The 14,715-nt window shown below is 38.1% G+C and overlaps 1 protein-coding gene across 4 annotated transcripts in view; it reads right to left on the bottom strand.

Moving 5' to 3' along the window:
• Positions 1-14,715, bottom strand: part of LPGAT1 (lysophosphatidylglycerol acyltransferase 1) — a 114,997-nt gene that overhangs the window by 30,362 nt on the left and 69,920 nt on the right. For all 4 annotated transcript variants that reach the window (XM_066261421.1, XM_066261420.1, XM_066261418.1 and 1 more), the window contains 3 exons: positions 10,116-10,234; positions 7,079-7,174; positions 3,613-3,886 (listed from right to left, as the gene is read on the bottom strand). In XM_066261421.1, the coding sequence (XP_066117518.1) occupies positions 3,613-3,886; positions 7,079-7,174; positions 10,116-10,234 (489 nt within the window). The remainder of the gene's footprint in view (positions 1-3,612; positions 3,887-7,078; positions 7,175-10,115; positions 10,235-14,715) is intronic.

Genomic DNA, 14,715 nt, shown 5'->3' with positions numbered 1-14,715 from the left:
TGTTGTGAGAGGGAATGGGGAAGTGCTTTTTATTGTCAGCATGGAGTACAAAGTTAAACAAGAATAGAAAGGAGAATCTTCACAAAGAGTGCTGAGAGCCAGACTTTAACATGTAATGGTTTATCCTTTATCTGAGGTATTTGAAATCCTTAAAAAATAAAATTTATTTCCAAACATACGTCCAAAAGTGCACTAGGAATCAAAGATATATTAATTTTTAATGTCAAATAATTATAAACTGGCCCTAAATATTTTAAAAATTTCAGACAATATCTTGAAGAGGGGGAATATACCCATAAAATAAATAAGCAAAAAAATATTAAAAAATATTTTTAAATAACATATTACTAAAGGAACAAAGTTATGTAATAAAATACAATTTGAGCCCTGGCCGGTTGGCTCAGCGGTAGAGCGTCGGCCTAGCGTGCGGAGGACCCGGGTTCAATTCCCGGCCAGGGCACATAGGAGAAGCGCCCATTTGCTTCTCCACCCCTCCGCCGTGCCTTCCTCTCTGTCTCTCTCTTCCCCTCCCGCAGCCAAGGCTCCATTGGAGCAAAGATGGCCCGGGCGCTGGGGATGGCTCTGTGGCCTCTGCCCCAGGTGCTAGAGTGGCTCTGGTCGCAACATGGCGACACCCAGGAGGGTCGCATCATGGCGACGCCCAGGATGGGCAGAGCATCGCCCCCTGGTGGGCAGAGCGTCGCCCCCTGGTGGGCGAGCCGGGTGGATCCCGGTCGGGCGCATGCGGGAGTCTGTCTCTCCCTGTTTCCAGCTTCAGAAAAATGCAAAAAAAAAAAAAAAAAAATACAATTTGATGAGCTACCTGCTATGTACAGGCTGAATGTTGAGGGGTACAGTATACTGATGTCTGCAACTTACTTTGAGATGTGAAAAAAACACACACAAGATAGACTAATGGACAGAGACAGCTGGAGAGAGGTATGATAAAGTAAATTACAGTAAAATGCTAATTACAGAATCTGGTTGGTCAACTCACGGATAATAACTGTAAAATTTTTTCAACTTTTATGTATTTTTGAAAGTTTTTATAATAAAACCAGGGGGAAAAACACAAGACTTGTTTAATTACTATTAAATCATACAATAAGCAAAGAAAAACCTAATCATTTCAAGTTAATCAAACACAACTTAATTTTGATAATGTGTATGGATTACATATTAAAACAGATACCTAAAAAAATACAAAAACATGATATTTTTGTATGGAATAAAATACTAAATAATGAATAGAAACAGTAAATAAAATACATAATACCAAAACACAGAGGAAAAAAAATGGTAAACCACAAGTAAAACTAGTTTTCAGGTATACAACTTTCTAGAATTTCTTACAATTTTTCCATAGATGGGATACAAAATTCAGAATAGAATTTTTCATGAAGATAAATAATAACTACTTTGCTCTGGTTATAAGCAGAAATTATCTTGTTCCCAAGGAAACAAACACTTTTCTACACCATTGTGTAATCAGTATGACAACTGTCCCTGCATTTGAGATCTAGAACATCCCAGGAGATTGACTGGGTACAACTACTTAAAAACAGCAGTCTTAATTAGCGCAACAAATCCTATTTGGAAGTCCTTTGCTTCAAGCATGGTTTGGCTGACATTACCACACTGTCTCTCTAGCAACAAAGCTATTCTGAACTTTCCTTTTCTATTAAAAGACTTTTTCAATTTGTCTTTTTAATAGATAATGAAAGACTGAGTGAGAGCTGAATGTGAAGCAGCTACTTCAAAAGAAAAAACAAATAAAAGGAAAATTCAGTGTAATCTCATAGGCATTTTCCTATGTCTGGTCCTTATTGTCATTTAAAAATACATGTTTCTGAGGGCCTATCATTTCTATTTTTATTTTGTCTAAAAAATATAGTTAAAAATAGCAATATGCTACTAAGGAAACAGGTCTAGTGAGTTTCTTTCCGCTTCTATCACCTATCATGTGTCTTAAACTTGCTCATAACAGACTTCATGCTGTTGACACAAATGTTGTGTGCAAATCTTTACAATTCACCAAGCTAGTTCCAAAATATGCAGTTGCACCTTTGAATATGGTTTATTTCCTGAACATGAAAGTAATACATACTCATTACTTTTTAAAAAAATACAGAAAAACATTAAGAAATTAAAAATATTCATAATACAACGCATAGAAGCGATCGTGGCTAACATTTTGGTATCTTTCACTCATTTTCTACTGCTTTATTATTTATATTTATTTATTTATTGACAGAGACAGAGAGTCAGAGAGAGGGACAGACAGGAAGGTAAAGAGATGAAAAGCATCAATTCTTCGTTGCGGCACCTTAGTTGTTCATTGATTGCTTTCTTGTATGTGCCTTGACTAGGGGGCTACAGCAGAGCGAGTTACCCCTGCTCAAGCCAGTGACCTTGGGACCTTGGGCTCAAGCCAGCAATCTTGGGCTTCAATCTATCAACCTTTGGGCTTAAGCCAGCAGCCATGGGGTCGTCTATGATGATCCCACACTCAAGCCAGCAACCCTGTGCTCAAGCTGGATGAGCTTGTGTTCAAGCCAGCGACCTCAGGGTTTCAAACCTGGGTCCTCCACGTCCCAGTCAGACACTCTATCCACTGTGCCACCTGGTTAGGCTATTGTTTATATCTTTGAGCTCAGATTATTTTCACCAGAGTTGTATGTTCCTCCCACTCCATTAGCATCAGAAAGCATAAGTATTTTTACAAGCCAATAACAATTCTCCATAAACATCATTTGTAATGGCTATTGTATTCTGTTGTATGTATATTTTATAATTACCTATCCTGCCTCCCTTCTGGCCATTTCCAATTTTTTTTTTTTTTGCTATTATAAATAATGCTGTGATAAATTTCTTTGCCAGTATTTCAGATTATTTCCTTTTGTTAAGTATTTTTTGCAGTGGATAACTGAGTCATTTATCAACATTTTAAAGCTCTTAAATACTGCCAAACTGTATTAAATTCATTCTCTGTATTAAAGACAAACATTAAAGTTTTCTAAATTTGATAAAATTATTTCATTACTATTCATTTGCATATTTATGATTAGTTTCACAAATTAGTCATTTCTCTCCCTATGTCTTTCTTTTTTTTTTTTTTCTCTTAGAGATTTAGAGAGAGAAACATCAATCTGTTCCTGTACATGCCCTGACCAGGGATCGAACCCAAAACCTTTGTGTGTTGAGATAATGCTCTAACCAACAGAGCTACCTGGCAGTGCTCTCCTTGTGCTTTTAGCCATGCTGTTCCACTGCCAGTAATCTACACCCCAGAAACATTTCCACAATATGTAAATCTATTTATAGGAACATGTATTGCAGCAGTGGGAATCACCAGGTATAAGAATAGGTCGGGTAGGGGAAAGACACCTTTGACTTCAAGCATTTCTGCATTATTTGAATAAATTATTGTAAGCGTGAACTAATTTCAGAAATAGAAACATTTAAAATTGTATTTTATCTTCTCCCTGAGCATTAATTCTATTTGAAAAAAAATTATAAAGATAGAAAAGAACAACAATGTTATATCTTCTGGGGCTCCAGAAAAATCTTTTAATTCCAACAAAAGAAGAAAAATGCTAAAAACCATCATACCCAAATCTTTAGCATCTCCTCCTGCCAGACTTCCATTTTCCTGTCTTGCCACAAGTGTACTCAAAATAATTTTTGTTGCTCCAATCCTTGGCAGAGTGACATGTGTAAGAAACGGCAAGTTATTTTTCTTGGCAAATGCCTGACTTGTTTCTCGCCTCTTCCTAAGGAAGCCCCCTTCTGGAAATAAAACAATCCACTTTCGATCTCTGCTCCTGTAATTATTCTCTAGATGCTTCTTGAGAAGAAGAAGCTGTTGGTCACGATGAGATTTTCCCTAGAAGGTAGACACACATGTAATAAGTAAAGGTACATTTGAACTCAAACTGCTATAGAATTAAATAGTAATAACAGCTTCTAAAGTAAAATCTAATCATAGGCTAGAAGGGTGATTTCCCCCCGCTTTTTACCCATCTTGACCATAGTGGTAACAAGCAATTATTAGTACTTGTACAAATAGACCCTTCTTTCTACAGAAAAAAAAATTGCTCTAATTGCCCATGAGGGGTCATTCATTCATCAATTCAGTGACTGTTTACTGCACGCCTCCCACTTCCCAGGCACTGTCCTACACACTAGAAACAGAAGAGAGCCTCACGGAGCTTACTCAAGTGGGGAAGACTGTAAATAAGGAGTGAAAATTCAACTGGTGATAAGAGTTAGGACAAAGAGTAAGAGGACAGAGAGGGTCAAGAGGGAAAGCAGCTCTGAGGAGGTGAAATTTGAGCAAAGAGATGATAATACTAGGGAACAAGCCCTGTGAAGATGTGAGGCGGAGTATTCCAGGTCGTAAGAACAAGGAGGACAGAGCCCTGAGCTGGGAACAAGCTGCGGCAGATTCAAAGACCTGAACCCAGGCCAGCACTGAAGTGCGATGAATGGGGTAGAAAGCGCAGGGAGGAAGCTGCAGAGGCGGGAAACAGATAGGAAGGGCCCTGCACTTGGTAAGTGGTTTGGGGTAGAAAGTCACTGCATAGTTTTGAATAAGAAAGTGTCGTGATCTTGTTTATATTTTAAAAAAATCTGCTGGCTCCAGTGACAAAAAAAAACTACAGGACATAAATGAAGAGACTAGACTACTGCAGCTTGTCCAGACAAAGGAGTTTGATGAGATTTGACTCCGGTCTATGAGAAGTAGATACATTCAGGAGAAAATGTGCAAGTCAAGCTAGCAGGACCCGCTGATGCACGGGATCTTAGTTGTGAGGAAAGGAGAGGAAAAAGGATGACTTGGAGACTGAGAAGAAGAATCCAGAAAAATTTGAAAAAGGCCCCAAACCCACAACTAAATCTTACAAAGGTTCTTCCTTCCAGTATCATCAATTCACTAATAATTTTCCAGCCAACTCAATCACAGAAGCTCCCTAGAATAATCTGTGTGCTTTTAGTCTTTACCTTATTCCAAATGCAAAACAAGGAAGACGTTTTCGTAACTAATTTACTGAACTGAATTATGACTTAGCTTTATGTATGTAAGTTTCCGAGTCTACATGTACAATATTTTTAATATTCTTGGAAATAACTTGTCAAAATTGTCTAGTAGCAAAGTCCGGAGAGATTTTCTTTACCATTGATACTTTTTCTCTCAACTCCTTCCATGTTATAGATTTCTGTTACTATCAGGGGGAAAATGTTTTTAGAAAAGAATTTGAAAATCTCTCTGACATTTGAAATAGTCTTTAAGTATGATAGACTTACATTGTAATAAAAAGGAAAATGGTTTGCATTATTTTCTACTTTTTATTTTTAAGTGAGAGGAAGGGAAATAGACTCCCGCATACACCTCAATCCCAGTCTGGGGCCAATATTCTAATCAACCAAGCCATCCTCAGCACCTGCGGCTGATGCTCAAACCAGTCGAGCCACTGGCTGTAGGAGAAAAGGGAGATAAGGGGAGAGGGAGGAGGAAGAAGCAGATGGTGGCTTTTCCTGTGTGCCCTGACCGGAAATCAAACTCAGGATGTCCATACGCCAAGCTGACATTCGATCCACTGAGCGAACTGATCAGGGTCTTATTTTTTACCTTTATCCCTTCAAAGTACACTGGCAATGTAGTATAACTTCGCTTCTTCTTGATAACTGAGAATCATATTGGGGTCACTTGTTATACTATACTACACTATCAATTCAACAAATTCCTTAGACCCCCATGATCCAAAGGGTTCAGCTAGTTTTTTCTATGGATCCCCCTAAACTGTTAAGTTTCAAATCCTGGGACAGTCTGAGATATTAGACTAACTTCTTTTTGTTCTGATTACTATTTATTTTGTCTCAACCTTGTGGCCAATCCCCACTTCTACTTCTTCCTGAGGTTCCAGAACATAAATCTGGTTCATCCAAAGAACTATGGATGTTTCCAGAAGAAACTAGATAACGGCAGTGTGAAAAACAAAAATGTGTTCTGTACATAGAACTGTCTGTAGTGAAGAATATGTGTTTTGTGACACCTATTTTCATAGAGCTTAGAATTTTTCTACACACTTCTCGTTTATTTCTGAATTTGTGATTCTAAGATGAGGCTTGGTTAGAATCACTAGTGATTCATTAAGTTCTTATTATGTGTAAGTTACTGCACAATCCAGGTTTAAGTTGCCAAATACATAACTACCAGCTCCGTGTGTCATTCCCATACACAAAATGCTTGCATGTTGTATTTCAGTGTCCAATTCTGAGAAAATAAAGTGTGTGATGCTAGCAGCCTGTCAGGAGAACCCTATAATGTAGTGCTGACTTGACAAGAGGCTGTGATTCTTTTTCCTGCACATTAAATTATTCCTAATGCTTGGGGCCCATTCCCAGTCCACCTTCTTCTGTCAAACCCATACTCACTCTGTATTTATGCCAAATATCATCTTCTCCTCTAAAGTCTTTCTGGAGTCCACAGAAATCAGATGTACATACTTTTCCTCCTATAAATTCTCAAAATATTTCCTCTTATGTATTTAATACTCTCCCTACTGCTAATTTACATACCTCATATAACAGTGACACTTGTAAATAAAAATAACAATGATAATACAAGTGATGACAATGGTAACCCTGATAAAAATGATAATGGGGGAGCAAACACTGTTCTGAGTGTTTCTCAGGTCCTACTTCATTCAGTCCTCACAAGAACCCTTCGAGGGGGGGCACCTACGATTCTCATCTGAAAAATGAGGAAGCACTGAGAGTAATAACTCGCCCAATTCACAGAGCTATGAAGTCGAAGGGCTGAGAATGTGGCAGGTGCTTGATAAATGTTTACTGAACACTGTACTGTTTGGAAGGGAGAAGGAAAATAAAGATTAGGTACATTATCAGCATTTTAATGCTCATGCATACTCAGGTTCAGACTGAAATAAATTATTTAGGGAACAAAGAATCAGAGGAAGGGCTCCCTGAATTCACCTATTATAATTGGTTTTGTTAAGCCTCTCTATACAATGATCAGGCCATCAATGTGGGAAAAAATATGCTCATTACTTACCTGTCTTATAAAGAAGTCTCCGTGTATTAGAGAAACTATTCCAAAGTTTGTGTACTTAAAAATATGATCCATCAACCACATCATTTGAGCAACAACCTAACATATTTAAAAACAGGAAATAATTAAAGTTAAATGGAAGAAACATGACTATAGACAACTTTTAAGTGTTGAAGAGTACTTTCTTTGAATGTACCATGAATCATGCAATAAATCAAGTGAACTTGTAAACATAAGTTAATACTGCCCTAACTTATTAGGCAAGAGGTAAAGATTATAATACTTCCAGCTTTGTATTTCTCAATTACTCCTTCATGAAAGAAGATTAAAAAAATTCTTCAAGATATCAAACTGTTTGGTAATATTAGATCCTAAAAATGTTTAGTATAACTAATAATGAAACTAAGACAAACTAACTGAAATCTTTTTATAAAAGCAAACAAATAAAACTTTCTTTTGTCCACATGACTGATGAATTTCAGATTAACTATATTCTGGTTAATAGTTATTATCTATGCCAAACTGGAGTTAGAGTAATAATTAATAATGTTAGGCATGTCTATATTGACCATTTTAATCATTTTTTGAGATTCAAAACTAATTAAAGACAATGATTATACTGAATAATCATTATAATGTAATTACCATATCAGTAAAAATAAAAATGTTAATTAGGCATTTTTTTTATACAAAGCCAAATAAACTAGTTTTACAAAATTTTAACATCATGGTTTTAGGGGACAGGCAATAAATATTACTAGAAGTACAAATATATCTACACAGTGATAGTACAATGTGTCCGTAAAGTCATGATGCACTTTTGACCGGTCACAGGAAAGCAACAAAAGACAACAGAAATGTGAAATCTGCACCAAATAAAAGGAAAAGCCTCCCAGTTTCTGTAGGATGATGTGGCAGCATGTGCACATGCGCAGATGATGATGTAACACCGTGTATACAGCGGAGCAGCCCACGGCCATGCCAGTCGAGATGTGGACGGTTCAGAGGAAAGTTCAGTGTGTTCTGTGGCTCACTAAATTCAAATCCGTGACCAAAGTGCAACGTGAATATCGGCGTGTTTATAATGAAGTGCCACCACATAGGAATAACATTACTCGGTGGGATAAGCAGTTGAAGGAAACCGGCAGTTTGGTGGAGAAACCCTGTTCTGGTAGGCCATCAGTCAGTGACAAGTCTGTAGAGGCTATACGGGATAGCTACCTAAGGAGCCCTAAAAAATCTGCGCATGAGCCCACATCAAACTGCACTAAATAGGTATGAAACTGGGAGAGTTTTCCTTTTATTTGGTGCAGATTTCACATTTCTGTTGTCTTTTGTTGCTTCCCTGTGACCGGTCAAAAGTGCACCATGACTATACAGACACACTGTATTTTAACAATTCAAGATTCTGAATAGAAGCAAGGATTAAATTTATTCCACATTCCAGCAAGATTAAGCCTCTGCTTTTCAGATAAGCAAGAAAAACAAATTCTATAATAAACATATTTTCCTTGACTCACCTCATTTTCTGACCCCTGACCTACTGAATCAAAATCTCTAGGACCCAAGCTCACCAGGTTTATTCTTGCCGTGGTATTTTGGCCAAGACTGTCTCACTAAAGAAGAAGGCCCTTGTTTTTCACTATTCTGCCTTACTAAATTCTACTTCTTCAAGCTCAAGTTTATGTGTTCTTCTCTCCACAAAGTTTTCCATATCCATCATGTACATCGTGAGCTCAGGACACCGGAATACTTATCACTTTGCAAATGTATTGTTTGCTATACTCTCCCTCCACTTATCACTGGCCTGTTAGCTGCTTTAAAAGCAGGAAAGTATCTCATAGGATGGTGTTTTATATTTACAGTCACTGACCATGAATATAAAGCACTTAGTAAACATCTACTAAATTGGTTATTTCCTATTAGACCAAATATTTGCTCAACTGATTTTATATGTTTTCTATATTTTCTAGGAATAGAACCTCTTTAACTTCTAAGGTGATAATTTCTTTAATGCCACAGAGAATTTATTTTAAACCCACCCAGTATATACATATATTTTAGTTATCAACATAAGCAATGTAAATCAACAGTTCAAACAGAGCCTTAGTAATACTAAATATAAAAGGAGCCTGATATTTTTCCTTTCAATATGCTTTGTAAATGAAATCCAAAATAATATTTACCTTCTTTTCCTTTGGCTGAAGATCCCCAAGTCCACCAAGTTCACTGACCAACTTTACTCTTCTGTCTTAAGCAACACTGCTTTGTGTGTCTGTTTTTCTCGCACTGGTAATCTGCCACTTCACCTCAAGACAGCCCCCCCATTTAACCATATTCATTTTGCTTTCATCTCAGTTTTTTAGACAGCTTTATGGAGCTATAATTCATACTATCCATGTTATTTTTTTTTTTAAGTCTCTAAATTACTCTCCTGGAGTGACTTAGAAGTATATATTTTCTTCTTTTAAGTTTGCTAAATTTTCAGGAAAAGTATACATATTAAAGTCTATGTTCCAGCCTGACCAGGCGGTGGTGCAATGGATAGAGCATTAGACTGGGATGCAGAAGACCCAGGTTCGAAACCCTCAGGTCGCCAGCTTGAGTGCAGGCTCATCCAGCTTTAGTATATGCTCACCAGCTTGAGCGCAAGGTTGCTGGCTTGAACATGGGATCATAGACATGACCCCACGGTTGCTGGCTTGAGTCCAAAGGTCACTAGCTTGAAGCCCAAGGTCACTGCTTGAGTCCAAGGTCACTGGCTTGAACAAGGGGTAACTTGCTCTACTATAGCCCCCGGGGTCAAGGCACATATGAGAAAGCAATCAATGAACAATTATGGAAACTAAAGAGCTGCAATGCAGAATTGATGCTTTTCATCACTCTCCCTTCCTATCTGCCCCTATCTCTCTCTCTCTCTCTCTCTCTCTCTGTCTCTGTCAGAAAAAAAAAGTCTATGTTCTGAACCATAACAAGATACTGAATTGCTTCTGTGTCACCCGCCCCTTCCTGCTGCCGCCTCTGCCATCAGATGGCTTACCAGTCCTTTGTCCTGGAGGCACATCATCAGAGTACACACGTCTCCTGTTGCCTGATGATTCACCAACATGACTGCTTCATCTTTTGAAATTGTTTTAATATCATCGCCCCATTCCATCACTGTAAGAATAAACAAGCTGTCACTATAAAGACTTTTACATTACTAAAAATCTTATGTTAGAAAAACTGGTATACATTAATAATGACACAAAATTTCTACAAGTTTAGAACTTTATTTCCTATAAAAATCAGGACATTGGTATAACATTTTGCAGATCCCCAAAACATCTGTTAAAATATAAAATGGTCATGCCTTTTGAGCTAGAAGTTCTACTTCTTAAAATTTATCTTACAGAAACATCTGTCCAAAGAGGCAAATATATATGCATAAAGATGATTATTTCAACTTAAATGTTCATCAAAAGGAGACTGCATAAGAAAATTAAGATATAATACAAAAGTAGAAACCCATTAAAAGAATGGAGGGTACCTCTGTACCCTAACCTAACTTGTTGTCAAGTAAACAGAGCAAATCATAAAACAGAATACACAGCATGATAACATAGTTCTAAAGAAGGAAGAAAATTTGTTATTTAATACATTGAGAAAAGTCCGGGAGCATAAATTCCAAACTATTAATATTGATCACCATTACAAAGTGATTTCCAAAGCCCTTCAGATTTTGAATTATAATAAAATATGCAAATATTATAAAATGTATAAAGTATTTTCATTTAAAAAAAAGAAAAGAACTATGTTACATTTATTAAAAATCTCCAGATGAAGTCATTGCACCAAAATCTATGTGTACACTCTAAGGTAAAATAGTGGTATTCTACAAAGAAGCTTTTAGGATTTCTAAAATGGCTGACATGAATTATCAAAGGCTGATTACACACAAATATTCACTCATCTCACTCACTACCACAAGGAAAGAAGTCAAGCCACCTGTAGCTAATCGTCCTGGATGAAATAGGGATGAGGACACAAGGAGCCCACCTGCTTCACTTCCCCCAGCCTCCCTTCACCACAATATATTAGTTGAGCTCCTCACACTATAGTGGAACTCTTCATAGGAGCTCCTTTGAGAAGAGTCTGCTAATTTATTCTTTCTATTAAAATTCATTTATTTTAGCAAGGCATCCATTCATTTTCAAGATCTTAAAATTTTATGTTAAGAAAATTTTCAGGTGGGCTGAACATACAGTTGTTCATATGTGGAAAATAATAAAATAATTAATAAATAATAATACAAGAATAAACTTGGTGTTTTGCATACTCACAATTATATACATTGAACTTTATTAGAAAAACAAAATATTCCCTGACTGAATGGCTCAGCAGTAAAGCATCAGCCTGGCATATGGAAGTCCCAGGTTCAATCTGGTCAGGGCACACAAAAGCAGCAACCATCTGCTTCTCTACGCCTCCCCCACCCCTCCTCTTCTCCCACAGCCATGGTTCAAATGGTTAGAGCAAGCTGGCCCCAGGCGCTGATGGCTCCATGGCCTCACCTCAGGCACTAAAATAGCTCGGTTGCCAAGCAACAGAGCAACGCCCCAGATGGGCAGAGCATCACCCCATAGAGGCCTTGCTTAGTGGATCCCGGTGGGATCTCATGTGAGAGACTCTCTCTCTGCCGTCCCACCTCCCACTTAATAAAAGGAAGGAAAAGAAAAAAAATATTTTAATATACTGTTCTATGACATGAATTCTCAAAAAAAATTGGATCAGGTCCACTATTTCCCAAGGGAATAAAGGAAACCTGAATAAAGACTGGAAGAGAAGTCTTCTGGTTGTAACAGAATTTTTTAAATTCTTGTTAAAAACGAAAGCATAAAATTATCACCAATTACACACACACACCAATAAACCTCCCCCAAAAGTTATAGACTAGAATTTCAGGACATTTTACATCTCAAAAAGAAAATTTTAAAAAGAATAATTCATCACAAATTCTCTTAAGCGGCCCTGGCCGGTTGGCTCAGTGGTAGAGCGTCGGCCTGGCGTGTAGAAGTCCCGGGTTCGATTTCCGGCCAGGGCACACAGGAGAAGCGCCCATCTGCTTCTCCACCCCTCCCCCTCTCCTTGCTCTCTGTCTCTCTCTTCCCCTCCCGCAGCCGAGGCTTCATTGGAGCAAAGATGGCCCGGGCGCTGGGGATGGCTCCTTGGCCTCTGCCCCAGGCGCTAGAGTGGCTCTGGTCTCAACAGTGCTACGGAGGAGCAGAGCATCGCCCCCTGGTGGGCAGAGCGTCACCCCCTGGTGGGCGTGCCGGGTGGATACCGGTCGGGCGCATGCGGGAGTCTGTCTGTCTCTCCCCATTTCCAGCTTCAAAATAAATAAATAAATAAAATAATATTGTGATAAACAAATTCTCTTAAAACAGTGATGCTCAAGTCATTATACTGACCCCAAGACAGAATAATGTGGAGAGGAAAAGTTGCTTAATACATGACCAGAATAGCTTATCTTTCCAAGTTCAAAAAAGTTTATGCTTGCAAGCTGATGCCACAATCTATTTTACCATCCTCTGCCTCAGTTTTCTCATTTATGAAACAATAATATCATTAATGCCACTAAAAACAGATTGTGAAAATGAAAACAATAATATCATTAATGCCACTAAAAACAGTTTGTGAAAATAAATAAGACAAGCGTTAGAATCACAGAGGTCCTGGGCAACCGGATTATATGAAAGTTGAACTCACTTTTGAAATCATATTAACTAAAAGAGTCATATGCCTACTGTGTAACATAAGGTCAGGTATTCTAATATGAATAGTAATGACTGAAAGAGCAAAAGAGCACACCTAAGGATCTCACGTAACTCAAAACCGGGGCTTTCAGTACCCAACGTGGAGGCAGATTGGATTGGGTTCATCCAGAGTTAGAGTGTAGCAGAGCAAACAGGGCAAGATAAAAACAGAATGAGAACATAATTAAGGGTGGCCATGAGAAAGGAGCTTCACGTTTTAATTAATGGAGGGGAGACTGGTGAGGAAAGGAACCAAGCAAGGGGTTATTTACTAAAAGAAAACGGAGGGAGGACGATATAATAGAGGTATTTGACACTACTCCCCATCTCCACCCTTACCCATCCCATTCAAACTCCCAGAAGGCCCAGACATTTTGAAAAAAAACCCTGGGTAAATCTCATGTACACTTGTAAATAAGACCCACTGGAATTGAAGCACTGATGAGCTCTGTTTGATTATTTCTTTAAGCAAGTATACTGAACATATTAGGAAATTGTGGTTCAATGCCCCCTTTTTTTGGCACTTAAAATTAGTAGTTTTAACTTGAGGAGGTGAGGCTCAAGATATAGCTTTTGAAGGGGTTGATTAACTAAAAGAATAATAGTATATATTATTAAGTGGATATGTAATTAAATACCAATAATCTTAATAGATAACATTTATAGAAATCTTACTATATGCCAGGCATTTATAATTAGTAACAGAAAATAATTTACATTATTTTCTTATTCAATCTTCACAAAATCCGAAGTGTACAGATACCATTATCCCCAATTTACAATTGAGGAAAATGAGACACAAAAGGGTAAGCAGTATTTTCAAAGTTATGCAGTTAGGAAATAAGAGAATGAAATTCACAACCACTGTATTATGCTGTCACTGTTGGCCTGCTACAGGTCAGAGAACTTTGAAGGCAGTAATTTGTGTGATTTGCTCACAGAGACCCTGAAGTTGCCCATGATTATGCCAGGAACTGGGGTGGACAAGCCACGTACCAAAGTCTTCAACAAATATGGTTGGTGGACAGCAGCAAAAAGGAGGGTGCAGAAGCATACCACCCAAGAATTTAGTGTGATTTTTTTGTTTTTTGTTTTGCATACCAACTGAATAATAACCAAGTCTAAAGAGGTAATGGGGGTGTCCAAGAAAAAAAAATCAGCATTGGGCCCAGAATGCAGGCATCTTAAATTTAATACGCTCAACACAGAACCAGCTCTTTACCCTAGGCTCCTCTATTTCAACCAAGGACACTGTCATTCACACGTCAGCTCAAGACAAAACCTAAGACCACCTTTGGCTCCTTCTTTCCGTAGTTCTCCACACTCAATCCATCTCTAAGTCACGTGGTCTCTGCCTCCAAAACACATCCTGCATCCTCTATGTCTGCCCTTACTCTCAAGCATCCACTCACTCTTTCCTGGACTTCTGCAGCGACCTCCTCACTGGCCATCTTGCTTCCACCCTAGCCACCTGCTTAAAAGAGCACTTCAGAATAGAATTGCCAATTCCAAATATCAATAAAATCAAAATCATCACTGGCAAGCCTGAATTAAAGAACAGGAAAGCCAAAGGTAATGACTGGTAAGTAACTATCTGGTATATGTATATATTTTTAAACCGACATATTAAACCAAACTCATAGACACAGAGAACAAGATCAGCGGGTACCAGAGGGGAAGGGGATTGGAGGCTGGACAAAAGGGTCAGCTGTATGGTTGATGGATAGTAACTAGACGTTAGGGGGGATCAATCTGTAGTGTGAACAGATGTTGAATTACGTTGTGTGCGTGCAAGAAATAAATTAATTACCATATTCCCCATGTATAAGACGCACCCTTATGTGA

The sequence above is a fragment of the Saccopteryx bilineata genome, chromosome 2 (assembly GCF_036850765.1).
Source record: "Saccopteryx bilineata isolate mSacBil1 chromosome 2, mSacBil1_pri_phased_curated, whole genome shotgun sequence".
NCBI classification, from domain to species: Eukaryota; Metazoa; Chordata; class Mammalia; order Chiroptera; family Emballonuridae; genus Saccopteryx; species Saccopteryx bilineata.
Note: the sequence above shows the minus strand (reverse complement) of the source record. Positions and strands in the feature narration are given on the sequence as shown.